We start from the raw sequence: 27588 nt of genomic DNA on the forward strand, positions 1-27588 counted from the left end.
AGAAACGCGTAGAGGGAATTTTCTAATGGACGTTTTTCTCTTGTTTCAAAATTTTTGGATCGCCATTCTGATCGTTGCGTAGAAAAATATTATTAAAATACTTGAAAATATTCTTTACAAAAATTCTTCAAGAAACCCTATTCGAAGATGAATTCTCAGAAACGCGTGTGTGTTATCAACGAACACAAAACATTGCGGAGGCTGCGTTTATTGCGAAGCCATAACATTCCACGCTTCCCTATTTGAAAGCATCTCAGCGCTTGTCAACTCGTATCACAAACACCAGCACAGATTCGCCGGACCAGCCCCAACGGCCACTGGTCCACCGTCATTAGCCAGTCACTTGCATTCGATCGGGCACCGTGAATGGGTGGTTTAGACGAGAGGAGTCCAATACGTGATTTGTTGAACGTACTGTTGTATCAAGTGTGCAAGTGTATCACGATAAAGAGACCCTTGGCTTATAATTCAAGCTTTGCGTACAGTGAACATCTTTAACTTCTGTGTAATTTAGTGCTACAGACCAGCAAGTGCACAGTTTTAAAATGAATCGTACGAGTGTTAACGGAAAGGGCAACGGAGAACAGCAGGGTAATCGAACCAAGGCACCAGGCAGCAAGCGGATCAACGGATTGTACAACGCTGTGCAGGACAGTGCTGGGTACATATCAAGTGTTGAATGTTAATATTATCAGTTTGGAGGCTCCAACCGTTGTCCAGCAACATACCAAAAGTGGCCCCAAAACTGCATTCAAATAGCATTCGGAGTGTGTAGTCGGTGAACTTGTTCAAACAAAGGTTTCACAGTGATAGGACAGATGCGCTAGCGCCTAAACTGGAATGCCTAACGGTCGCCCCTATGATTGATGGGAAAAGCAGGTTGTAACGGTTTAAATTATATCACGGAGGGAAGAGAAAAAAAACCCACGCAGAACCCTAGCGAGATTAGTCTAGCGCTGTGCTCTAGGGCAAGGTCAGACCACATTATTAGCATGACCAGAACATGCTTCTAGTACCTGCCATTATAATACTTTCTCTTTTGAATGAAGAACTTTGAACTAGAGGAGCGTTATACTAGCGTTAAACGTGTTTGTTAGTTGGGAAGTTAATATAACATAAGCATAATTTAGACCTAGTCTTTCCACGTCATGGATTTACAATGAATATTTCATACCGATACATTTGGAATTGCCTAAACGAATATAAACCGTAATATTTAAGGAACTATAATCACATAATTCTTAATTCTAATGAATCAATTCTCAACTTAAAAGATCATTAGTTATATTTCCGATGGTTCCAAAGAATTAGCATTGTCACCGTATCTTTGTGCAATATGCAAACCAGCTAAATATAGACTAGTATTCGCTTACCTTGTTATGCATGTGATCATCATCAGTTACCTAGCGCAGCAAAACATTGGCTGCGATTCGTGCAGGACGTGTCGTTGTCGCAATTAAAACATCAAGCAAATGCCCATTTGTGACCAGTGCTCGTTTTTTTTTCTTGTTGTTGTCCACAAAACACCTCTCCACAACCGGCAGCTACGGTAGCTACGAGATGGTACAAGAAATCGCCACTTATCTGCTGGACCGCACGCGTATCCGACCCCGGTGTGGCATCATATGCGGCTCGGGGATGGGATGTTTGGCCGATCAGCTGACCGACGTGGATAGCTTCGACTACGAGACGATTCCACACTTTCCTATCTCAACCGTGCCTGGACACGTGGGACGGCTTGTGTTTGGCTTTCTGGCCGGCGTACCCGTGCTTTGTATGCAAGGTCGCTTCCATTACTACGAGGGATATTCATTGGCAAAGGTAAGCCTACTATCGGTACTATGCACAATGGCGAAGCATTTACCACCATTTAGAACACCGATTCTGCCAGGAAAATACAGCAAATCAAACCAATCACAAACAGTAACGCAACTTACTGCAGTTGTACACTAAACAAACAGTCAAGAATTTAGTTTTTATCTGCAAAACCGATTTATCTTCGCTACTAAATGCGACCACAAGTAATATGCGATCACTACTCCAAAAGGTAAACAATGTTTGACAGCTGCAATTGCACAAACGGATGTCAGTTTGAAATTCAATATGGCGGTTAATAGAAAAAAAATACGCTTTTTTACGTTTTAGTATCCAACCGTTTCTCTTTCGCTTTCGTTAAGTGTTCCATGCCGGTACGGGTAATGCGACTAGTCGGCTGTACACGTCTGATTGCCACCAATGCGGCCGGTGCCATCAACAGCAACTACCACGTCGGCGACATCATGCTCATCAAGGATCACGTTAATCTGATGGGATTTGCCGGAAACTGCCCTCTGCTCGGACCGAACGATGAACGGTTCGGGCCACGTTTTCTCGGAATGGCCAAAGCGTACGATCCGACCATACTGCAGGTAGCGAAAGAAGCGGCCAACCAGGTGCCCGGTCTGCCGAGCATCCTGCGCGAGGGTGTGTACTGTTGCGTCGGTGGACCCAACTTCGAAACGGTCGCCGAAGGTCGCCTGCTGGCGTTGCTGGGCGTTGATGCGATCGGTATGTCGACCGTGCACGAGATCATCACGGCACGGCACTGCGGTATGACGTGCTTCGCCTTCAGCCTCATCACCAACATGTGCACGATGAGCTACGAAGAGGAGGAAGAGCACTGCCACGAAACGTTCGTGGACGTTGGGCGCCAACTGGAGGGACGGATCTGTGAGCTGGTCACGCGGGTTGTCGGCACCATTGCGGGTGTCTAATGGGCGGAAGGATTAGCATCAACTAAGCGCTCTGTTACAATAAAACTACCATATTTCCCCATGTAACTACCTTCGTTTTGTTGTTTATTGTTGCCGTTTTAATAGTATGGTTGTTTGTTTGTTGTGTGTGTGTGTGGATGATGCTTTGGAAATAATTTTATCATGTTTGAATTCACATTAACTTTTGCCATTCATTCGATTAGTTCTCCCAACGGTTCTATGTGTTTTTTCTTCTTTCACACGAGTACAATGTATCTGCTTCGTTTTTATATTCTTTTATCCAGTTTAATACTTATGTTTCATGTTTTCTTTTCCAGCTTAACGAGCCTGTTGCCACATTAGTTCGATTTTTAATTTTCATCTCAATCACTTTAATCTTCACATTCGTCAACGGTTCAATCGATTGAGCAACGTCCTTTCTTCCCTACATTCATTTATATTCGATTTTTGGTTTACTGTATACAAACATTCATTTCAGTAATCATTTATTTTGTGTTCTTTTTCCATGACTTGGTGCTTTTATAGGCTCTCCGCAACTGGTGGAAGAAATAGTTACAATCAGCAATCTAGTTGACGATGTTAGGCTTTTCTAGTTACTCATGAGTCTGTAGTGGCTTGCTCTGTTATGCTTTATATCTCGCGTTTGTATGATAAATTTTAACCTTCCTTTCCTAGATAGCATTATGGTAGTAGAATTGAAGTAAGAAAAAGGTAAAAATGTGTGTTTGCTTGTTGTTTATTCTTAAAAGTTGTATTTTCTTTAAAGAGATCTCCGATTCTGCTTTGGGTGTGCATTTTTTTTCTTTTTTGTTCCATTGATCCGTTTGTTTCTCCCTTTGCTGCATATTTTGCTTAAATTCACTTAAATATCAAATGAGCACTGTTTGTGTAGATATTGGTTCTGGGATAAGAATTCCGTCCATTTTCGTTAGCATTCACATTCATCAAACAAACTGGGTGAATCTCATACACGTGTTGCTGGGACACTACTAACGTTATCGAGTGGAGCATAAATGTTTTCAAAAGGTTAATACAAAAATTGGACAACTGTGTTTGAGGAGGGGGTTTGTTTTCAGGTTTCTTCGCACGTTAACCGTTTAATAGATGCATCGATTCTTCCGGTTGCTTCATTAAGTTACTATCCCTGTCGTCCGACGAGTGTTTTGTGCTTGTGTTGTGTTTGGTTTTGGTAGTTATCATCAGTTGATTTTGTCATTTGGCGGTGGTGGATGTTTAGGTCTACATTTTATCAGCATTTTCTTTCTTTAAGTTTTTTTTTTACTTTATTACCTTTTACCTCTAAGTGAATGTTTAGCGTGTACCGTCATCGTCGGGCGTGTGCTTCTCTATCGGACAAAACTGAACGGGTTCTTTTCGTTGAACTTTGTATTCCAAACATGTCAACCATGTTTGAAATGGAGCTGCCTCGACTCATGCCAAACAACAAGCTTGTCTGTCATTCTAATTGTTGATACGCAAAATAAATCCACGGGCGGCAAATTATGCTAAGGCCGTTCCACTGCTTCAGAATTCCTCCCGTTCGGTGTATGAACAATGCATGTCATAACTGCCACCCCATCACCCATGATGGCGGGATCCTTTGCTGTGCGGTTTTACAAGCAGCAGATAATTTTCTAATCATTGCCTCTCACAGACGATCGACATCGACCGTAGGTCAAATCTGATTCGTCAGCAAAACCAGACGGCATGGGATGGTAAACCGTCCATAGGGTCAGCTGCCCAACAATTACATCGCTGTGAGGTTTTGTTTTCATTGGACAACATAAAAAAAAAACACACACACATTAAGAAACTGAAAAACGCCACGCCACATATGTCTGAAACAATATGTCGAAAGGTTAATGGGTAGCTCGGCGGCGCGATTCGATAGGGCGGGCCCCTTCGACATATGGCAACCTACGGGATACCGTACACACGCTATCAGCTCGTAAACTTCTCTGCGCCCATTGCGCAATTTGGCATCGGTGATGTCAAAAGGAATGTTTCCAAAAAAACTAACTGCGGCAGCAGAAAATTTGAATAGAAAAAAAAGATGAGCTTCCCAAATAAAAATTAAAATATTTATATACATAGAAGTGATATAACACAATTGTTAGAAACAATATAGAAGTAAAGAAAATAAACGAAACGATAAACCTGTTCCACTGTCACAATTTATTGTGTGATCCTTTCTCTTGTCCGCTTTATGTTTGCTGCGGCTCCTAGTTGTTGCCCACGAACGAACCATCGTACTCGATACTAATGTGTGTTATGCTTGTGTATGTGTCCTCATGTACGTATGCAATGGTTTGCATATAAAAGTATCATTTTTACTACAATTTATTTCTTGTTGTTTCATTTCCGCCTAATCTAATTCACTACAACGATGATAGAAGGTGCATTTCCTTGCGGAAGAAGGGAAAGGATACGAGGTTGGGGGTGATGTGCACGGTTTGGTTTAAATCGGTGCTGCACAACGTTTCGACCATATATATATATGGTTATATATTTTGGGGCCGATTAATTCTTATGACACACACACGCATTCACACATGCACTTCCGCGCCAATCGATCAACCAAACTTACCAGCCACGCACGCGCATGTGTTTCTCGTTTTGGAGTTGTTTTCTTCTATCAAATAATGATTACATCATACAATTGTTACATTTGTGTACCTGTGGCGCCAATCTGCCTGCGTATCTTAATTAATAAATTATCATACGAAGTTCACAAATCACTACTCAACTAAGCTTAATAGTGCACTTTCATCCTGTTTAACGGCAGAACGGCAGGAAGGTAGCTTCTTTCCTATATCTTGCTGTTGCTTTTCTATCCGGCTTTATCAGCTCCCAGTACAAAGACGAATGTAATGCGACTGGACTACACGGTTGGCTTTCGTTGCGCGCTGAGTACCAAAACAACAGGCCCCAGAACAGCGTGGAAATTGTTTCCTGCAGTAAATTGCTTTACTTTAAAGATATTTTTGATCATAGCTACCATGGTTTAATTTTATTTTTTCTAGAACCTTTTGTTTAGCATGTGAATCTTTACACGGAGTATGGTTTCCCGCACAGTAACGCGAGAATCGCTGTAGTATGCAATATCAATTTAAATAAATAAATTATAACCAACACACGCGAACGCAAAGTACGTAGTATAGTTAAAACGAAAACTTAAACAAACAAAACTGCACACGTCTTAAACACAGCAAACAAAAGCTAACTAAAAAGTAACGTCCCCATTGCATTACCGTAGAAGGTACACTCATACCCTCGTATTAGTAACTCGTCTTCCCGCTTTAGTATAATATTCACAAAAACTAAACACAGTAACTTTTACAATTAATTAAATACATTTTTTCAGCCGAAAAAAAAAGATTTCTTTTCGGTTGTTAATGGTGCGGGAAAAACACAACCTGCAAGGGGCAAATAAATGTGATAAATAATCCTGCATAGCGTTTCCTCGCAAATGTCTCTGTTTTGTCATGCAGCAGTTACACGCCCCACTAACACATGAGAGCACACTGCTGTTGTTGGTTGTGCTCTACAGGCCGAATAAACCGACGAAAATGAGTGCAAAAGGCGCATTTCGTAACCATTTCCTCTACCTTATCTCATACAACGAGTTCGCTTCTAAATGCATGTCTTCCGAACGACCGCACGCGGTGCCTTACTTCTGGTATCGTTTCTTCTGCTCCTTTTCGGCTTTCTTTTCTGCTTTTTTGAACAGTTTTTCGCGTTCACGTCGCTCCTTTTCGTTCTGCTTGCGTTCCTTTTCGTTCAGTCGGCGCAATTCCTTAATGTTACGCTTCAGTAGCTTCTTGTCGTCTCCACCCACGTTTAATATCTTAAAGTCGGGCTTGTCGAGCTGTAGCAGTGCGCCACCCTCGACCGAGTGCTGCATGAAGGCCGGTATATGATGATCAAGACCGATGCCGAGCAACCATTGGCATACCTATTGTGTAAAATAAGAAGAGGTACGAACGTTAATAGGAGTCATTTACGGTATATCCACACACACAAACAGAAACAGCACCTGTTCGTTTGACCACTCTTCGACGGGACCGTTTTTCCACTGGTGTGTATCACGGATGCGATCGCTCGAGAAGCTGGACGTTGAGCCGGAAAGGTCGAGCGTACGGCTCGGCGAGTAGGCGCCGGGTGAGGTCGATCCGCTCGAGACGCTCGACGGCGATGGAGGGCCCTGCGAACCTGCCGTCGGGCCGCTGCTGGTGGATTGTCCCTGCTGTGGCTGCTGCTGCCATGGACCATTTCCGCCTGGAGGAGATAAATTTTGTGGAAGTATGTTTTTCACTGCGGATGAAACGGAGAGAAAAAGAGAAAAAGCCAAGAAAAACAAAGAAAAAACCAAAAGAATCTACAGTTACACCTTTTGGCTTTTGACTAGGCACACGAAATGATTGTAAACCGAAACGAAATAGTTCCATTCCACAATGTCGAAGAGGAATTCGATACACAAAAAATATACGCGCACACACACACATACAATGGTCCACATGCATGTCCTGAACCACACAATATCACAAACAGATAGATAACCAGGTATTATTAGAGGGATGCATTACCTTTCGGTTGTGCTTCGTTGACAGCTTTCTTGATTTCCACCAGCAAATTTTGCGACAACGATGCTGCCGGACTGATGTGTCTTTGCTGTTGGTTAATCTCGGAGTAATCGTCGCTTGAGTCGCGCGACGATCCGTCGTCGATCATCCCACCGCCGGAACCACGACGACCTTCGCGTTCCGCCAGCCGCTCCTTCAGTTGCTCCGCTAACAACGGCGGCGTAATGCCCTTCAGGCCCTTCGGCCGTCGGCTTGGGTACATCCAGCTATCGCTCGATAGTCCACTATCCTTCAGCTTATCCGTCGACGAACCGAGATCGCTATCGTACGAAGAGGCATTCAGATCCGAACCGTAGCTCGAGTTTAGCTTCCCATTATCCGATCCAACAGCGGTACGGTAAATGTTCGGTATCGTCGTGTGTTGCTGTTGATCTGTGTGCCCACCTGCGGAACTTCGGTCTTTGTTCACCTGGGCATACACTGGCGGACCGGAGTCTTCTCCCTTCAGCGTGGCCACCTTACGATTCACGATCTGCGGTGTACTGTACAGCCCACTGTACTCGTGCGAACCTTCCGTACCGGTTGTGCTTCTCGTCATATGACCCTCCTCGTCGCTTTCATCCAGGGCACAATCCGAACCGCTATTACTGTGACTGCGTTTACCCGGCAGATTACGCTTCGCTAATCCTCCTCTCGCAACTAAATCGCTTTTCCCCTTGTTCAGTGAATTATCTAGCAGTTCATGCTGTGGCACGGCCACGTCTAGATCGTCGTCCTTGGCTGACGGAGGCACCTTGCGCTCGACAGTTGCCGTTTTACCGTCCTCACCTTCACCGTCCGGCGAAAGATCGCTGAACTCGGTATCGGAAAGATCCGTTTCCAGCTTCTGGAAGACGGGTTTGGGCGGTTGGCGGCGGGACATCTGAGGCGTCAGCTTCAGACTGGCACTGTCGTACGGCAGTATTACCGGGAAGCCGGCTTTTCGCTGTGTTTCTTGCAGCTCTTGCTCAAGGCTGATGACGCGATCCTTAAGCTTCTTTACCAGCGCATTGTACTCGGTGTCTTTCTCTTGCAGATGTTGCAAGTAATACTCCTGGAACTGAATCTGAAAGGGGAATAAAATAATTAATCTCACAATATCATAACTGTCCCAATCAGGGCTCCACTTACCATATCCCTTTCCCGGTGCTGATAGTCGCGCAGTATTTTCTTAACCCGACTGTACTTCTTTTCCAGCACCAAATACTGTGCCTGCGATTGCTGCAACATGTTCTGGTAGTTGTTGGCTTCCTTTTTAATGTTGGCCAGTTCACGCTCCGTTTGCTTAACGCGCTCATTCAGCAGCTCAGCCTCGTTGCAGGTCTGCTGATATTTAATGAGCTAGTAAGGTGGAGTTCGTAAGCACAGGTGGGCACGGAAGGAGTTTGGAGCGTTTGGATGCCGGGTTGCAGTTGATGCGTAAGGAAGGAACCGTAAAAATAACATTAGTTAACATTCGTATATCGTGGGGATATGTGAGGGATAAGTTTAATGTACACTTCTTTCCTGCAAGGTGGGTTTTTGTGTTGTTAAATCGAGCTATAGTTTGCTTGAGGCAATCAAACATCTGTGTGTGGAAAGCAGTCAATATCAATAGTATGCTTGTGTGTACAAAGTTGCATCATTTTGTTATATCAAAGAAGACCAGATTACCTTTACAATATTAAGATTTAGCTGTCGTAAATAGTGCCAATTTGCTTTTTGCTGTAGCTGTTCTAGTGCTTAGTGTATAAGTGAGTCCGTGAATGCATATTTGGTTTTTGATTGCAGATGGAGACATTTAAAATGCGTGAAATATCAATGACAGAACAGGAACAGTGTAACAGCACAGACGCAGGTCTAGCTAGTCAAAAGAGCAAGGAATTTTTATTTTTTGCAGCAGAACACAGCGAATGATCACACACGGTTGTTCTAGATTTGCATGAATTGAGTACACGCACGTACACTCGCACACATATACAGACATTGCTTTGGTTATTAGCTTTCAGCCTTGTCCCAACGAAACGTAAACAAATAAACAAAAATAAACCCACCACCCCCGTTAACATAAAATCATCAAACAAAAACGAAACGAGTAAATCAACTTACCTGTTGCTTCAGGTTCAGTATGTCGCCCTCATGCAGTGCAATGGTTTTAAGGTTCTGGACATATTAATGTTTTGTTTCGTGTTATTTTCAAAAAAGGGGGGTTCGGTTCATTGCAAATAACATTCCGTGAGGGGTTTCCATTTTCATTTTCGATGAGCAGAGTACGGTAGATTTGTAGATGTTTTCGGGGCGTGTAAATTGAAAATAATTTCGACACCGAGATAGTAAGGGAACGTGAACATTGTACAGCCAAAGATAAGAGAAAATCAGATTCCGGTGGTTTTGTGTGTTTGGTACAAACAAAAATTATTGTTGCATATATAAAGTACGGTTCAGGAATTTGTTTGTTTTTTTTTTGCATAATTTCGAGCGAGTGGGGTGGGTGGTTGGTAGAGTTGGTTGGCAGTGACAAAGATACAGATGCATTGCGTGTGGCGGATTGGAAAGAAAGAAAAGAAATTGGGAAAATATTCCAATAAACAGATGTGTTTGTATCTGGTTGGTATCAGGTTTTGTCGTTTTGAGAGGATAACGCAATTAAATTGTCGATGCAAAAATTAAAACGATCGATGGGAATTCAGATTGCATGAGGTTTCATCGATATCTTCTTCTTCAGTATCAACAGGAAATTTCTTCTACACGCTAACATTTCACTACTATCGCAATCACTAAGGTTTCGAGATAAATATGTAAACAAAAAATGTAAAACCAAGAGAACACTACGACCGCGGTGCATCTGTGAAGTGGCAGTGCTAAAGAGTAACAAGGTAGCGCATGCATGCATTCTGCTCAGTTCTCATACCCAGCGTGACATGCAGAACAATCTTACCGTCTCAATGGAAAGAGTATGAAATTTTATATACATTACTCTTGCAAGCCTATAGTATCCAGCCCATTCCGATCTCCGCGATGTTTTGGGAGGTTTCGGTCCAGCCATTTGCTTGCTCCAGTTAGAGAATACCCATAACGCAAATCATATTCGCTCTAGTTCTCCAAATCATATCATAATGGCACAGTATAAGAAGCCACAAAACAACATAAAGCAACAGATGGTAACACTAATGCTGAAAGTAACACTGCTAAGCGCCGTAGAAAAAAAAAGCGAGGCAAAACAAATCCGCACAGTGACTATAGAAACTACAAACTAGGATTTTCATAAGCTAAGTTTAACGTCGGTGTAACGTCGACGCACAGATGATAAACATTGTGAAACGCTTGAAGCACTATTGAACGAAACTTTACCGCTTTATGCTGCAACAGACAATATGGCCATTCCCAATATTCGTTAGAAGGATTGCGATTGCACAGTAAAAAAAAAGAACGAAATGGAATAGAACAAACCAGTTAACCGTATACAAACGCGAAGAACGGAACGCAAAACACTAAACTTGATCGTAAAGGAACAATCTGTACGATAAATCTTATCATTGGTGCGAATAATTAGAAAATACGGAACAATTTAATGAAAAATACAAAGCAATTTTCGGTGGAAGGTAGGGAAAAATTAAAGCCATTCAATTGTACACTGCCTTAAGATACTAGCAATAATTGAAGTTAATCTTTTGGTATCACACAATTTAAGAGTTATACTAGAGCAAAGTTTTATCACAAACAATAGTGTGATTTTTTTCCTTAATTTTCCATCCATAAATCCATAGTAATATAGAAACACAACCACTCATAAAAAATTGCAGTTTGTTTAGTTTTATCTTGGATTAATCGACATTTAAAGCAACTCAGGAATGATTCATTCCGAAAAGCTAACATAATCTCGACAAACGACAATGAATTTCAAACCAATTGCCATGTCCATGGACGATTGAATGAAAGAACTGATGAAGGTTGCGAATGGCAAATGAAAGTGAATCGATAGTACAGTGAAAGCGGGAACGTTGGAAACGATTTTCTTACCTCCTGTAGGATTCGGCGCAACGACTCAACGTCACTGCTTCGTGCGGCTTCAGTTTCAAACAGTGATTCGGCCGCATTTGTCGTCGGACTGACGGGACCTTCCGATACGCTGGAGTTTGCCGATACCGGTAATGTACTATCTTCGGAGATTTCTGCATTTCGACGAATATAGTCCTCCAGCTGTCGCTTAACGCGTTCCTCCTTCTCGCGGTCTGCCTGCAAGCTTTGGCGGATCAGCTGAGCAACTTCCGAATTTTCCGGATCACGCTCGCGTCCAATTTGGAACCGTACCAACCCGGAAGTGTTACGCAGAACGGACGCTGCGTACGCTTGCGTTACACCGACTAGACTTTTACCATCGACTTCAATTATTTGATCGTTCACCTGAAACGTTAAGAAATCGTTGAAATTAGTTTAATACAAGTGAAACTTCAAAGGACATGTATTGCAAACCTGTATTCTTCCATCACGTGCCGCTGCACCATTATCTGTAATGGTTTTAACAAAGATACCCAACTTTTCCAAGCCAGCGTCCGCTCCGACACCCATACCTGCAACGAATTAGCCAAAAAATGTGTTACAATATTTCGCATCTATGTTACTCTGTACAATTGCTTACCTATTATGCTCAATCCCAAACCCTCAGGTCCCTTCATCAGTTCCACCGGGAAGACGTCCATCTTTTCGACACGCTTCTCCAGCTCATACTCTGCCGAAGCAGCCACCGGATCGACGTCCTCATTTCGTCGATCGTAATCATTCACCGAGAACGTTGAAAACACCTGCATCGGGTTGGAGCTGAACTTCACCTTTGTGTTCTTTTTCACGTACCCACGCAGATCATCATCATCGAGCTCACGTTCCGCCTCTATCAGTCCCGGTACCTCCATCCAGAAGTTACCATCCTCGAAGAAATGCACCCCGTCCGGATTAACGTACACCTCCTTGCAGCGTATGGGCGGATACTCGGGAATGTAGAACCCGGCCGAATTGTTTGACTCATCGTCGGCGGAAACGTCTGCCTCACTGACAGCCTCAACACCGATTATATGCTGTCGGTGTACCGCTCCTTGCCGACCGCTGGCCATATCCTTCTCATCATCCTGACCTTCGTCCTCTTGGGTTACCTCCCCATCGTCTTCTATAACACCCGTTTCACCCGGAGATTCCTCCTGCTTGCTCAGATTGATACTGTCCGAGGTGGTGGTTGTAACGCTCGGTATCGAATCGCCAGTATCGACGTACGAATCGGCAAGAATGGAGGAGGAATCGAGAATAGTTTGGTTAAGCAAATCGCAGGTCGTGTTGTTGCCGATGCTCGCGTCCTCCGGCTGACTAGTGGTTGAATTGTTTCTGCTAGCACTGGATGGTGGTGGTGGTGGCGGAGGTTTATCACGCATTGAAGATCCCACCGTAGACGAAGAGGGAGTTGCATTCCTCGGTGCCTCGAGAACATCCTTCAACCAATCAGGCTCGTCCGCCGTGGCAATAGTTGGAGCTTGCTTTTGCGGTACCGGTACAGATGGCAGCTGCGATTGGTGTTGAGGTTTGGCGGCTGACCCGGTTGCAGGTTCACGCTCCGGAACTGACGGTACCTGTTGGCGAGTGCTTGCCACTACCCGTGCGGATTGTTCTTCCGGTTCCGCTTTGGCTTGATTGTTCAGGAGAATTTGCTCCACTTCTCGTGCCTGTTCATCTGAGAGCAGCGGTCGTTGTCTATGAACGGTACAAAGGTAAATCAACTGTTAGTGCATTTGTGAAGAGACAGTGCGAGTTTTCTTCTGCAGTTCTAACAACAAAGCGAGAGCTCCGCTTGAACGAAGATCATGTATAGATTAGGCGTATTATCTTACTTCACTAAAAGTTAACGAATTGAAAGAATCTCAATCTTGACATTACCTGATCTTGTTCTCCAATATTCTATTCCAACGCAGTAATACGGGTAATATGCATTCATTCAATGCATGGATGAAAATGGAACATAGCGAACCAAACGCAAGCGAAGAATCGTAGCCCAACGTGGCGTGGTGTATGTCGATGGTGGTGATGATATGTAACGTGTGCATGTGGTGAAGATGGCATTTGTGCGTCGTAGCGTGTAGTACATGATGTATTTTTGTGTTTTTTTTTTTGCAGATTTTCCAAACAAAATTTGAAACACCGGAAGTAAGGGAATAAAACATAAAGCATAACATGATGCGTGAGAAACAAACATATGAAATAAAAAAGAAAGAGATATGAAAAACAGAGATCAATTTAGTTTCGAAATCAAAGGGATAGGTCCTCATGATAATGTCTGTAGTAGTAGACCCCACTATCAGCATCTGGATTGTGCGCCCATAAAGATAACATATGTAGCCGATGTCGATTGAAAGGGATCATGCAGTTGAGGCGTGTAATAAAAGCGAAACTGGTGAAGTGGTAACTTTAGATAGCACGGACCGCCCATTACGAATATATCGAATACGTGAAATGCTTACACTTATTGACTATATGCCAGATTTTATACGGGAGAAAATAAAATGGACACTTAATACTATCTATGAAGATATGTTCTGTAAGCTTTCGCTATTAAACTGTCGAGTAATAAGTCATTGCTCCTAATGGAGGCGCACAGTGCCCCGTAAAAAAAACATCTGTTTCGATCAATCAATATCCATCCACTCACAAAAATAGCCGTTTTGGGGTATGTTTTTAAGCTGTTTCATCTGTAATAATATAAGCTGATATAACGATGATATAATTTTCAAGTAAGTGCTCGGTGAACCTTTCATTAAATCACGTCTTGTTAGAGAACAATCAACGTTTAAAAAGATTGTCTGTGATTGCCGATTGCAGTCATTGTAATGCATTCAACAATCGGGATTTATGCGAAGCTGAAGTGATTGCCTCTTTATTTATTCAATGTATTTCAATCATCTCTCTCATTACCACGAGAGTATGCCAATAGTGAATACGTTACACACAGCACACTAAGGCAAGTAGATCCCCACTCTCAGCTTACGGCGATCATGAAAAGACAGAACACATTTGTGATGCAAAATATGCAAACCCGAGCCACCCGCTCAACTACGTTGGCCGGAAACCGTACAAACGTCACTATGATCGATAGACTACATTCCCTGGCAGCGAAATTTATGCCCTTTTCTTGTCCGGGGTAAAGGCAATCAGATGTGTGCAGCTTGTAAACAACCATTTACACTACACGAGAGTTCCATTCAATGTTTTTACCGCTGCTTTACAAGAGATATAACTCACACATCCCACGAGTAAACTAGAACTGGGTCAACGCAGATCAGAATCGGGTGCTTACTCAATCTCAGCGGAAGCAAAGCTAACGATGAGAACCACCGCTGCGATTTACCCGTCCGCGCGACAACTACAGAGAGAAAGATGCTTTGATGGGTTGCACCACTGATTCTGCTGGGAATTCTGGATGCCAAAATTATGTCGAAACAGCGCATGGTTTCCTTTCACATTTCAACCAAACAAACCCCAATGGAATGAATTCATTAGCATACCTTGTGTAATACAAGAGGATTGTTCGGCACTTGGGGATTCCTATGAACTAATTTCCTCCATTTTATACAGAGCAAAGCTATACACTTCGAGCTGCAGCTTCTTAAACATCTTAGGATGAATGTAGTACCACGGTTCTTGTCATACAAACAACGCACTCAACTGCCACACTAAACGCAACACATACGGAGATACATACCTGGAGCTTAGCAGTCGCTCGGCTTCATCCGCCGTCATCTCGTCAGGTAACAGGCTGTCCTGCTCATTATCGCTAGCATCCGCGAACTTCAGCGTGTCTTGCAGATCCAGCGGTGGCCCTTCCGGTATCGGTGGTGGTCTCATCGAGGCGAGGGACGGTGGATCGGGTAACGTTTTCGTACTGTAGTCATCCTCCATCTCACTGAGCGTGGTTCGTGTCGGGTCGAGCAGTATCTGCGCACTATGGTAACCCTTCTCACCCATCTCGCTTAGCTCGTCGAAGTCCAGAATTTTGGCCTCGTCTCGTTCACCATCCATAAACGCCAGTTCACTGTCGGTGGCAGTCGTGGTTGTGGAGCTGTTGTCACCGATGGAGGACGGCAGGATGGATGCGTAAAGTACACGATCGGCCGACGTGGTTCGACCATTGGTAATCGCTGATGGAACACCAGCCACTTGCGGTTCCGCCAGCTGCGTACTACCTTGTCCATTCAGCATACTGTTACCGCTCGCTCCGGAAGGTTGCGATCGGTTGTGGGCCGTCACTTTGCTGGGAATGCCGCCCGGTTGGGGTTTTCCGTTAATACTGCTGTTTGCGTTGGCACTTCGATACACATCCACCTCGCCGTAGATTTCATCACATTCCGTACCGTCCGGTCGCACCCGATAGCCCAAATCGGCGTACGTCAGTTTCGCTTCCGCAGGACTACCGACGGGGGAGCGATCCTCACCGATCGGAAGCTTTCGTGGCGGGGACGCGGGCAATGGGAGATCAAACTCATAGGCCGGTTTAAGTTTGGCTTTGATTTCTGGCGACGGTTCGTTGAAGCCACCTTCGTCCGTGGTGGTTGAGCTACTGATGATACTCGGCGGACGGTTGCCAAGTCCAGCGGCTGGAACGTCAAAACAAATGCTCGACACCTTCGTGCGGCGCGTAACACCGCCATGCTGTTGCTGTTGCTGTTGCTCACCGGAATGTTCATCGTCTGTTCGTGAGGATTTTCCTGAAAGAAAGAGCAACCAGAGCAATATATTAGAAGACTATTCAATGTTATATTCAGACATGAAAATTCCTCTGTATAAGCCTTCACCACTGATACGTGACATCTTCGGTTGATGTAGCCCGCCATACTGAACCAACCACAAGAGCCCACGGCCTCTGTTCCGTCCAGCCCATGGAAGCCAACGAAAAACGCCACTCACCTTTGCAGTCGATGCAAAACCGGCGAATGCTGAGACACATCTTTTGCCGCTGATTGTGTCAATCTGATGTCGGTGTGTCAGTGCGAAATTGCGAGCTGCTCACTTGCAAAACAACATCTTAACCAACTGCAGCACTCTCCGCTGGTCAGTATGCGCCAGACGTTCTTCACGCGAACCCTAACCTCAATTCTTCGTTACCACACGAATTTAACCCGAATACATCAACGAGCGCACCGTGGACAGTCATTTTATGGGTTCACTTTTCACACAAAAAAGGCGACGTCTCGCGTCTTTGTCAGATTAGCGTTGCAAATAATGCACCGCTTACCGGAACATTGTCATGAGGCTGAACGGTGAGTATAAAAGACAAAACTATATATTTTCACTTTTCGTTGTTTTTTTCTTCAAAACTCTACTGCGGGTAGCACACTAAACCAACAGCAGCAATCAGTAGCTCCCACCTTTTGCTCTAGCCACAACTCCCTCTCGTGTTGACGATGAGCTATTATGTGTTAATGAATTGCATTCCTCGACGTTGTCTACAGCGATGGTCACCTAGGAACACGATGTCCATTGCAAAACACTAAATGTTTATTGACTTTTTTGGGTGAACTTATGAATAAAATTACACACCGCCATCCAATAATGGCTGGAAGACACTTTGGTAACGGCGGGAATTTTTGCAAATGTTAAAAAAACAACCATTCTCTCTTCAATCAGCAGGGTGTTTGTCTACTGTTTGTCTTTTAGTGGAAATAAGCTCATAACTTTCTGAGCAAATAGTGCCTTACGATGACCTTTTCCAACACGAAAAGATGACAATAAATACAATGATATAAGCTCAGCAATAACAGGTGAAATAGTTCGTGACAATACAACTCCGTTGACGACAAACTCCGCTGAGTAGTTTCGCATTATTATTTCATATCTCTACACATCTCAATGAACCAACATTTAGTGCCATGTGAGAGAAGGGCGGGTGTGGTCTTGCTTGAAAAATTTTCAAAAAACTTCAATCTATAGCAACTTGGACGTTCTACAAAGTCGCCCACATCAACCAAACCCCGAAGTAGTAACCGGGCGAAAACGCCTCTCCAATTTCAAGAATGTAATCTTGATTTATGTTCCTCCACACCACCACAAACCTACTCTCGCTTGCGTGTCCATATTCCGGGCAAGCGGATAAACATATCTTCGCTATCGTATCATATATCGGACGACATTGCCGTGCATTGAAAAATTTCTGCCACTAAAAATATTAACCCAACAAAAAAAAACAAAAACCAGCGCGAGTTCAAAGTACATTTCATCCAGAAGGGATATATTCAATTCATACAAGAAAAGGGACTCATGTTACACCACTTCAAATCACTTCTTCTGTCATGTGAGACAACAAACGCAAAGGAAACCGTCTGATTAATTTTTCCGTCATCTTCGCGTCTAACCTGAACACATGTTCCCCGTGTCGAGTGATCGTCAAACCACCAGATGGCCCAACCACCAAAAAAAAAAAATGCAGCATGCGCAGAGTGGGCTGAGGATCGACTGACGGTTTTTTTGTTCTTCTCCGAAACATTGCGACGCCATCGTAAAATCAAACGACACTTGCTATCGATCGCGCGTTCAAGGCGCAGGAATGTCGACCAAGAATGTTGACGGCCGACAAAGGTGGACAGCTGCTTTCAAAAGACACTATTCCCACTAAAGACACTGTACAGGCGTAGAATGTGGACGCACAAATAGTATTGAAATATGTTAAACGAATACTAAATGGCGCATACCCCATTCGGACGAGTCGTAATCGTTGGTGGTTACGTTTTGCACCGACACACATTCGCGTTAGAAATGCTTCCACGTCACGGCCATCGAAACGTTCGGAGGGAATGTCGGTAATGCCTATCAGAATGTCACCAAGAAGCTGTAACGTTCCAGTGAATTTTGTACTCGGAATTAACTTCGTCTTCATCGCGCCTTCATCTCACCGAATGTTACGCTATTAACATCTGCAACACGCTTCCCCATCGATTCCAAGATTCAAAACAAACTTTCCACTCAAACTCTCATACTCACGATCTACATCTTCCAATAAATCTGTCGCAGATGTTGACGAATTTAAAATGGGAAAAGTTCTGCCCTGACGTCATCACACACTTGCGTCAAAAGTAGATAGAAATTATAAGCACGCTGACAAGAGTTCTCCCTCTTTCGATCTTAAAACTTTCTATCACACAACAAATGAATCACCTTCTATCTAGGAGACCCACACACACACACACATCTCAACCAAGCTAGTCCGAGCGAAATGAGATGGGAAGTAATAAAAATTAAATCAATCCCCACTAACCGTTTACAGCTGTTTGACAACCTCTTGGCCCATCCGCCCCAATGGCGTGTGTCATCTATCGGGCGGGGGGGAAAAAGCAAAACAAGATGCCGTTTGTGGGCAACAAAATTGCATGATCAAATATCGGTTCCACTCGACGGCGGGAGTTACTTATTTCACATCGGCTTTGATCTTGTGCCTGTCCGGTAGTCAAGCAATCGGCGATCGTCGATGATGCTCTTGCCGACTTGCTTGCATGTTAAGGCGGAAAGGCGATTTTGTTGTAGCTGTCTCCCGCCTGGGTTTGGTGGCTTTTAACAACGATCTGCCAAAAAAGCAACGGTCTAGCCTCGGTGGTGAATGATCGTAGCCAACAAAAAAAAGAAGGGACGAAAAAACAAGACACCGCGTGTCAGACAGCAAACCCCAAGCTGCGCGGAGGGGTAAAAGGCATCGAAAGAACTAAAACAAAATGTACATTTATATTTATAAAAATTTCAAACGACCTCCCGACTGTCTGGTCTGTTGACATTCGCACATGCCCATAGGGGAATGGTTGGATCACATCGTGGTTAAGGCACAAGTGTGTGTTTTTTTTTTGAGGTTGGTTGGGCGAATGTACTGTCGACCAAACAATGTCGCTTGCTTGGTGGTGCTTGATGAGCTCGTTTTTATGACAGATTTGGTTGCCATTGTGTTGGTTGCCCTTCGGATACGTACGTTTGTTTGTTTGCTATTTGTTTCGCTTCACAATGTTTGGAAGAATTTGCCGTGCACTTGCGGCGTGTGATGATGGAATGCGTGTGGAGTTCTGTTCGTTGCCTTTTTTTTATGTATTTTTCGTCCAAACGATCATTGTTTACTGTGGGACGAACACACATGGAGCGTCGCATGATCGCTTCATCGATTTGGAAATACTTTTGCTGCAAAAACAAAAACTCATAAAGTTGTTGTTAAAAACAAGACGGCACTTGACATTTTATGCGGATGTCAAGCGTGTTTGATCAACGCGTTATGAAAGTGAAATGAAGCGTAGACTTTATCTTCTTTTCACAGTTTATAGGTAGGAAGTTTGATTGACTATTGTATGAAACAAACAACAATTCCGTTTATAATGCTATTCTAATAATCTACCTAGGAATAAGAATTTTATTTCCTTTCAGACATCGAAATCCGAGTTAAAGAGTTAGAATAAAGGATTAACTCTTTACTTCATTCATAAATATTGCAACAATTTAAAATGGGCTATGTGAGTTAACTCGGAATCCAACTCTTCACGGCAACCTTCAACTCAAGAATTAAATTTAAACGACTTAACTTTTGTGTGAGTTAACTAGGCATTTTTCACGATCTCCCACTGGAATTCCCACCGATTTTAAACAGTCATCAGTTATTTTACACATGGGGCGGCCCGTTGGTGTATCGGTAAAGGCGCCGGTCCTCACACGACAGTGCCATTCCAAAATCCCATCAGGACCAATCCCCCGGACGCCGAACTGACTATCCTACTACGGGTTAATAAAGTCAAAGAAAGCCAAGCCAAGCCGGCCTAGACCTCTTGTGGTTGTTGTGCCGATAAAGAAGAAGAAATAAGTGAATGTACCGAAACATTCAACCGGTGTAAGTGAGTTATTGTGTTCAAATTCTGAATTAATTAACACAAATGTTAACTCACGATTTAAATCGTGCGTTGAAGGTCACCGTGAAGAACCGTCATCGTGAAACCGTAAAATCTTAATTGTTTTGAATGATTTTTTTGTTGTATTAATTCACTCCCTAAAACGATTTTAATCATTCATTTTGAATCGTTGTGCATATCGCTAATGTACACGCTAGCGCCACTGAGGCAGAATACTGTGTGTCCCCGTCAATGGGAATCGTCTGTTGTTTACAACAAGCAAGATTAAATTTAAAACACCACCCACCACCATATGCCCGTACCTTCCCTGCTACGTCCCAAATCACCAAAGGTTTAAGGTCAGACTCATCATTTTCCTATTTTTAATCTCAACTTTTAATCAACTTGTCTCTTTATCATTTGCGATACAGGGTGTGTGATCTAGAATTTCATTCAAGACTAGGCGGCTTAACACCTAGATCACATGCTAAAAATGCTGAAAGACAAAATATCTTCGCTGGAGAAGGTTTTACCAGGTGCCAAGTAGTTGATCTTGAAGAATCGGTTATCCAATTTAGCTGTCAGTTAGCATAAGTAACACTCTCTTAGACGACTTCTCTGACAGGAACACAATATTTCACTACATTAAGTAGAAAACTCGTCAATCACAACTCTCCAGAGACTCCAGAGGAACACACAATGCTAAAACTAGTCATTGCATACTTTCAGGCGTTCAGATACCCAACCACTTCGGTCAGCGAACGGTTCGTTAAATTGACTTCCAAGCGCTCGCAATTGCAAAAAACGCAAACGAATTCGCAAACATAATTGGCATTCATCAATTCAGAGCATAATGTACGCTTGTGTGTTGGTACGAGTGTGTTGAAAGTTGTGAATGATGATGGTGTTTAAACAATTCCAATGAATTTCAAGAACCGTTCCTCCATCTTCCCTCTTGCAGCCAGAACCCCCGTACGAGTTAAGAACACTTTTCTCCAATTAAAATGTGCCGGCCGTAAAAACGGGCTTCCCATCGCTCGTCGGGCATTTATATTACACCCGATGGTACACATTCACACTAACCGACCGCACAAACACTCGCACAAGCAGCTAAACTGTGCAACTGCGAGCACTCTGCAGCGTAGCAGTCTTGCACCTAAGGCTGACTGGCTAACTTCACTTTACTGGCAGCAACCGGTCAATCTCACACCAACTCACACCTCATCGCGTGTTCTGCTATTAAAGCGACAGAAGAATTATATCTTTCACGCACTAAAATTATTTTACACCTTCCAACCCCGGTATTGCTGCTTTTGCCGTGTGAACCCCTCTATTCCGTTCCGATATTCCCGGGGGGAACTGATTTTTGCGCACAGTTTTCATCATAGCTAGAACATGTGGGAACATACGGGGCCTTCGGCAACCCCTTTGGCGTTGGAGACACACAACCGCACACAGCACACATCACTTGGGCAGCATTATATTTGGTGTGAATCTTTATCCACTTTCCGGCACGGACATTTGGCTTCGCTTTACTTTTCATTCTGTACCGCGCAAACACTTTCACTAGGCGTGTTGCTAATAGATTATGATCTTTTTCGCTTGGTGCCGCTGGTGTGCGGTTAAATATAATCACAAACACCACGGCCACGGCATCACTGGGATTCACGTGAATACACATAAATTACGTCAACTTCGGTACGGCGCCGGTAGGAGGCCGTTCAACAAATTTGTGTCGGAGATTACCGACAAAACAAAATTCAAACAACGCTTGAGGGCTGATGAATTTGCATATCGGAGATGGGCTGCATGGCACACTGGCCATCGCAAGATAGTGTCACTTGGCACAAGGCCATCAAGACGCAAAACATTTCACTTTTCAACGCTCAATGCGAATGTGCTCGATCGCAGAATGTACGATGAAAGCCAACTGGACTGGAAATCAACACGGTTCAAAAGACGTCACCATACAAATTGCACTCAAACACCCACGCACCTCCTTAATTTCAAGCTGCCTCACAAAGGACAAACAGAAGAAAAAAAATAAACAACTACACAGTGCACTCGAGTTAGTAAAACAGCGCGACTCTAAAGTACAGGCAGGAATGGGATGTAAAACAGCGAACGCGCACGTCCGCATGGTCCGCAGAGCACGAACGTGAAAACACTAAAACCCGTGTGCCGTTGGCGGGTGTCGATCGTCGGTCTCGCCGGCTCGTGATGATGATGATCGTGCGAGACGCCAAAAAAAAAGACACTTCGCTCTCAAACAGGAGAGGGAGAGAGTGATCATCTGCGACATGCCGGCAATGATCAACCGATCGACGAGGTTCCCTCCGCATTGGGGAGCGTTCGTCGACGAGTCGCCACGCAATAGTTAAGGTTGGAATGGTACACTCAAACGTTCTGGTGCTGAGAAAAAATCCACTCAGAGTCACAGAGAGAGAGAAAGAGAGAGAGAGAGAGAGTAGAGCAGCACCTAGACCACCCTCCAGGCGGGTGGTAGTGGCTACTCGCACAGCACGCTCATCCAACGTTCTGCGCCGCAACCGAAGTGGTTTGCATCGTATATTATGATCGAGCTGGCAGCATGGAGAAGAAACGATGCTTTCACGAGAAGGACGTACGATCACAGCGATAGGAAAGTGTGGTTGGTAGTTGTTGACTATTTTTGGAAGCCTATTTCGCCGCCGACAAGCAGCACTTCAACGAGTGGTAAAGTGTTCTGAAATCAGACGGCCAAACATTTGGATTCCATCCATTAAGAAGTTGGGCCACTCAAATCATACACAAACTAATACAATTATTGCAACTAATTTCATAATAATCAAAGGCTTCTTCTTCTTCTTTAGCGGCACAACAACCTCAAGAAGTCCAAGGCCTGGCCTGGATGGGATTTTGTAGCAGTGATGTGGTGTGAAGACAGGCACCGATACCAATACACCACCGGACCGCTCCAATAATCAAAGGCTAATAGTTGATACTCTCTGTTACAAAAACCATTTCGAACTCCAACAGCAATATAACAGAAGCTGATCCACATTGTATGCGGCCGGCTGAATCCCAAAACTGAAAGGCGACGATTGTGTGTTAGTTTGCCTTCAATTGGTCTTCACCAAACCGACCACTCGGATGGATTTTCCAGAAATCATTCCCATTCTTCTGCCACCATACGGCACAAATGCATCCATCCAGCAAACTAGATCGAGGAGATCGTGCACCGGAAAACCCGAAAAGTGCATCTTCTCTTCAGTGCGAGCGTCTGGGCACTATCCCCCTATATCACAAGCACATGCCTTCACGTTGAGGTTCTATTTATAACAAACCGACACCCTTCCATTGCTCGCCTTTAGCAAGTAGCGCGTCCCGGATTGACGAGCTGGAATAACAGCCGAGGCACAACAAACTCATGATGCACTGGCGAGAGGGTGTGGATTGTGCACTTTCTCCATCGATGTCGAAACGTCGGTTGCATTGCTTCACACTGGCCGTGATTTGTTGCGCTTTTTTTGCAATGTAGGTGGGTGTTAGTTTATGCATTCTACAACTTCTTACGGATAGAAAACGTTGGCTAGAAAGAGCTCGTTGTGTTCGTAAGTAATAAGTTCGTAAGTTCGTAATATTCGTAAGTAATGCAATCTATTGATCCGCTACTTAAACCCAACAGTTAATTACTGACTCTCATGTGGTTCATTAGATATTCTACTATAGTTACAGAGACTATTAATATAGAATTTGTCCATACGCGCCCTCCAAATGAATAGTCCATAATATCATCGTTAGTATGCAAATTTGCAGGCGGTCTACCTGCAAAGCCCACAATGCACTGCCGGAGCAGCATCAGCTCACTGTGCGGATAATCCTCGCACAGCGATGAAAAATGATGCCGGTACACCAACAAACATCATTTAGCAGTATGCGCGTTTCATTTAACTCGCACCAGGCCCAAATTAATCTCCCAGCACCAGGGAATCTATCTGCTTCCCGTGTCTGCACCCGCTAAAGCTGTGTGCCTAAGCCTGGCAATGGACTGATTGCATCGCTCCAATACGTCCGGGCGTGTACTGTTTGTTTAAGACCGCACCAGATAAAAATAGGCCAATTTTACATGACCGCTGGTGAGCAATTTCGTTGCACCGGGTCGCGGGCCCGGTACGTGGTGGTCGTGTACGGTTGCGTTGGAAACCAAAATATTTTTGCCCACACGCTGCACAGTCCACGGGTGAAGGAAGGAAAAATTTATATTTTCCTACATCCAGTGTTGCATCTGCACAGCATCTGGAAGGATTTGGAGACTCCAGTGAAGGTGTGCATACCGACAGCACAGTGTTGAAGCTGACACTACCCGTCAGTTGTGGTCAGTGTAATACTAAAAATGAAACAGAATTTTAACTCCATGAAACTTAAAATTTTACAGCAACTTTCATAGAAAAACAGCCATATAACCCCTTAATTTTGGTAATTCATAACAGCATATTGTTAATGTGTAGTTGGAACTAGATCTGCCGCGAAGTATGCAATCAAAGCCACAGCTCGTTAGCCAAACATTCGTCAGCATCGTCACCTAGCGTAACTAAACCCAACGAGAATCACACACGAAAAGAGCTCCAAAGCAAATAACGTTCCCCACTCTTGCCTCCGAACGAATCACATCTGCAAACGCAATATAAAAGCACACCCTACAGCAAGTTTGCTCCACATTGCCCGTTTGCTTTCCTTCTAATTGTGAGCTACAAACAGTATGCCCTCCCTTCTGACGATGAAGATGATTTAAGATTTCCAAAAGCAGTGGAAATTAGCTCAAACCCATCGACCAGCGCAACCAACCAACTGCAACCGGCGAAACGTTACGTTTCGTCGAGAAGTTATTATTATATCGTGCACGGCCCGATTCTTCGTCGTGTCGAATTTCTAGAATAGGGTTCTTGCCGGTTCCTTCCTCACAATCACCAGCTGCAAAAGGGTTAGCAAGAACACACTCCAAAGGCACCAAAGTATGCACGGTCACGTTCCGTGCCGAATCCAGTCCAAGTGGAACCATTATGAAGTACTGTGTAGTACTCCAAGTACGCACCAGCAGGAGCGCACGTTCACCAACTTCCTGACATAGAACAAAGCCAATGAAAAGGAACAACTCGTTCGCTCCATCCCGTCACCCATACACACACATAGTGGGAGATGTGAAGTGTTCAATATAAACTGCTTAGTGTTGCCAATGAAGGGTCCTAATGAGCGAACACTCCGTGACTGCAAACAATGGCGGCCATCTGTGGTGATAGAAGTTGGGCGAGATATATCTGTTTCATCGCAAGGATTTGAATTTCTATCCAACAATTTCATAGCGATATTCTTTTTTTTTTTCAAACAAATACAATTGTTTATAGTTTTCTTCCTTTAAGTTCCATGGCGTTTGAAGATATTTGAGCAAACCGAATGAAGCGCCCTTTATAATGCATTCAGAAATACATCCTAGTGTTTCCTAAGTCCTATTTCCAGTTCCTCTACTCACCATTTAGTTCCTCTACCGTCTTCGAGTCGTTCGCCGGAGGTGAGTCTTCGGCGCGTGAATCTTCCCGCTCACTGCTGCCAACCTTCATCAACTTTTCCGTCGATTCATTCTCCTGCTTTTCGTCCTCGGTGTGAATCGGCGAAGAAGGACCGGATGATGCACTCGCACCCGGACTGGGCGAGGAACTGATGGCATGTGCGGGTGACGTTAGTCCACCCGATCCGGTATCCTTCTCGGATGATTGCCTTCTGGCGAGGGCTCCCAGTTCGGGATACTTGAAGTTTGCTGCACCACTACCTCCATTACCCACCGGTAGCCCAGACTGTCGTTCGTCCAGATTGCCTTCGAGCGATTTCTTCCGGACTGCTTTCTCCGGCGGTGGTGGTGGCACTTGTTGTTCGATGCTGGCGCCACTGACACTCTGCTGCTGTTGCTGGTGGTGATTTACCGTGGTAAGCACCGTGGTACTACTTCGCACAGGTGCAATCGGGGGTAAATTAGCGTGCGGTGTGGCATTTACCGGAGGTGGTTCTGCCTGTCTCGGTGGAGGTTTCAGCTTCTCCGGGCTCAGCTTGGTCGGACTAAGGGAGCTTGGATCGGTGGCGTGCGGCGGAACCGCTGGCGGTGTCTTTGTTGGGCTCGGGAATGAGTTTTGTCTTAAATTAGCCGTCCGTGGACCTTTGTCCGGTGGTGGCGGCGGAGGCGTCTGGCGCTTTGGTGGGCTTGGCGGAGGTTCGCTTGGAGATGGTAGCCGATGGTGGCTGCTAATTAAGGGCGCATGCCCATGGTTAAGAGCAGGTCCGTTCCGTTCCGCAACGAACGGCAGCTGCTCCTTCGAACTTCCATTTGGAATGGCTGAATAGTTGCCGTTTGTGGTCGGCCCGGAACCAACCGGCGGTGCTGCAGGGGTAACCGTGTTCGATCCGGCCCCGGCAATGATACCCGTACCCGGTACCGTCCGGATGATGTCACACCGATTGAATTCGCTCGCACCGCTACCCTTTGTGGTGCGCGTCTTCGAGAAGTGTGACGTCCAGTTCTTCTGCTTTTCGATTAGCTCACGGGAATTAAACTTCCGTTCTGGTTTCTCGGGCTTTTCTGGCTTTTCCGACTTTAGCCGTGATTGGTTGAGGATGCGGTTCGAGTCAAGCTTGCCGATGCCGTTGCTGATCGCTGACGCGGGTTGCTGCTGCGGGCCGTGCAGTTGCTTTCTCTTTGGCGATGGTGATCGGTCCGGTCCGGAACCGATATCGGACAGATTGTCCTCCTTGCTGCTGGAATGTGACATTTTAATACTGAAGGGCGGAGGGCGATTGACCCGCCCCTCACCGAGCTTTTCGAACAGGGCGCGAGCGTTGTTGAACCGAGCGGCGTGCGATTCTGTCCGTACGACTGTCGCCGTTGGGGAGTGAGTTGCGGCGGTACTGTCGGGTGCTGGTCTGTCACCGCGCGTTTGTATCTCCTGCGTCAGTTCGACGGGTTTGCGCTGGAAAAGGTTTGCTATCTGTGACACCTTAGGCCCGGCGGCCGATGCCGGATGAGCGGTGGCCGTAGATTTCTCCATCTTGAATGTTACCGTTGCAATCCTGCAAAAAGAAAAGGAAAACAAATGTTAGAATCTTTCAGTTAACCTTTCAACTTATTTATTCCATTTCAGACTAACCATGTTTGGTAAATCTTGGAATACAATCAACAAACATCCCATAAAAGCCCAAGTGTTTGGTTCCTGCACGCTCAAATGAGCTGTTTTGCAAACAGAGTTGCAGTAATCTTGCAGCACTCTTTAGAATTCGCTTAGTACTCTGAACAACAATAATTTAACAACAGCACGATCCTCTCGGGTC

General features: G+C 44.7%; 2 protein-coding genes across 2 annotated transcripts; one reads left to right on the forward strand and one right to left on the reverse strand.

Moving 5' to 3' along the window:
- The first annotated feature begins 545 nt into the window (after nt 1–545).
- On the forward strand, nt 546–2753 carry LOC128712972 (purine nucleoside phosphorylase-like). Its single transcript, XM_053807837.1, has 3 exons — nt 546–661; nt 1545–1821; nt 2178–2753. The coding sequence occupies exons 1-3, from the start codon at nt 546–548 to the stop codon at nt 2751–2753; spliced, it is 969 nt and encodes a 322-aa protein (XP_053663812.1).
- A 3670-nt stretch (nt 2754–6423) lies between these two features.
- On the reverse strand, nt 6424–27308 carry LOC128714057 (uncharacterized). The gene is made up of 11 exons (XM_053808934.1): nt 25745–27308; nt 15093–16095; nt 13274–13294; nt 11994–13090; nt 11828–11925; nt 11375–11758; nt 9464–9517; nt 8507–8716; nt 7340–8441; nt 6790–7067; nt 6424–6708 (listed from the first exon to the last, which is right to left on the reverse strand). The coding sequence occupies exons 1-11, from the start codon at nt 27306–27308 to the stop codon at nt 6424–6426; spliced, it is 6096 nt and encodes a 2031-aa protein (XP_053664909.1).
- Between the last annotated feature and the right edge of the window lie 280 nt (nt 27309–27588).

This window comes from Anopheles marshallii, chromosome 3, assembly GCF_943734725.1.
Source record: "Anopheles marshallii chromosome 3, idAnoMarsDA_429_01, whole genome shotgun sequence".
Lineage (NCBI taxonomy): Eukaryota > Metazoa > Arthropoda > Insecta > Diptera > Culicidae > Anopheles > Anopheles marshallii.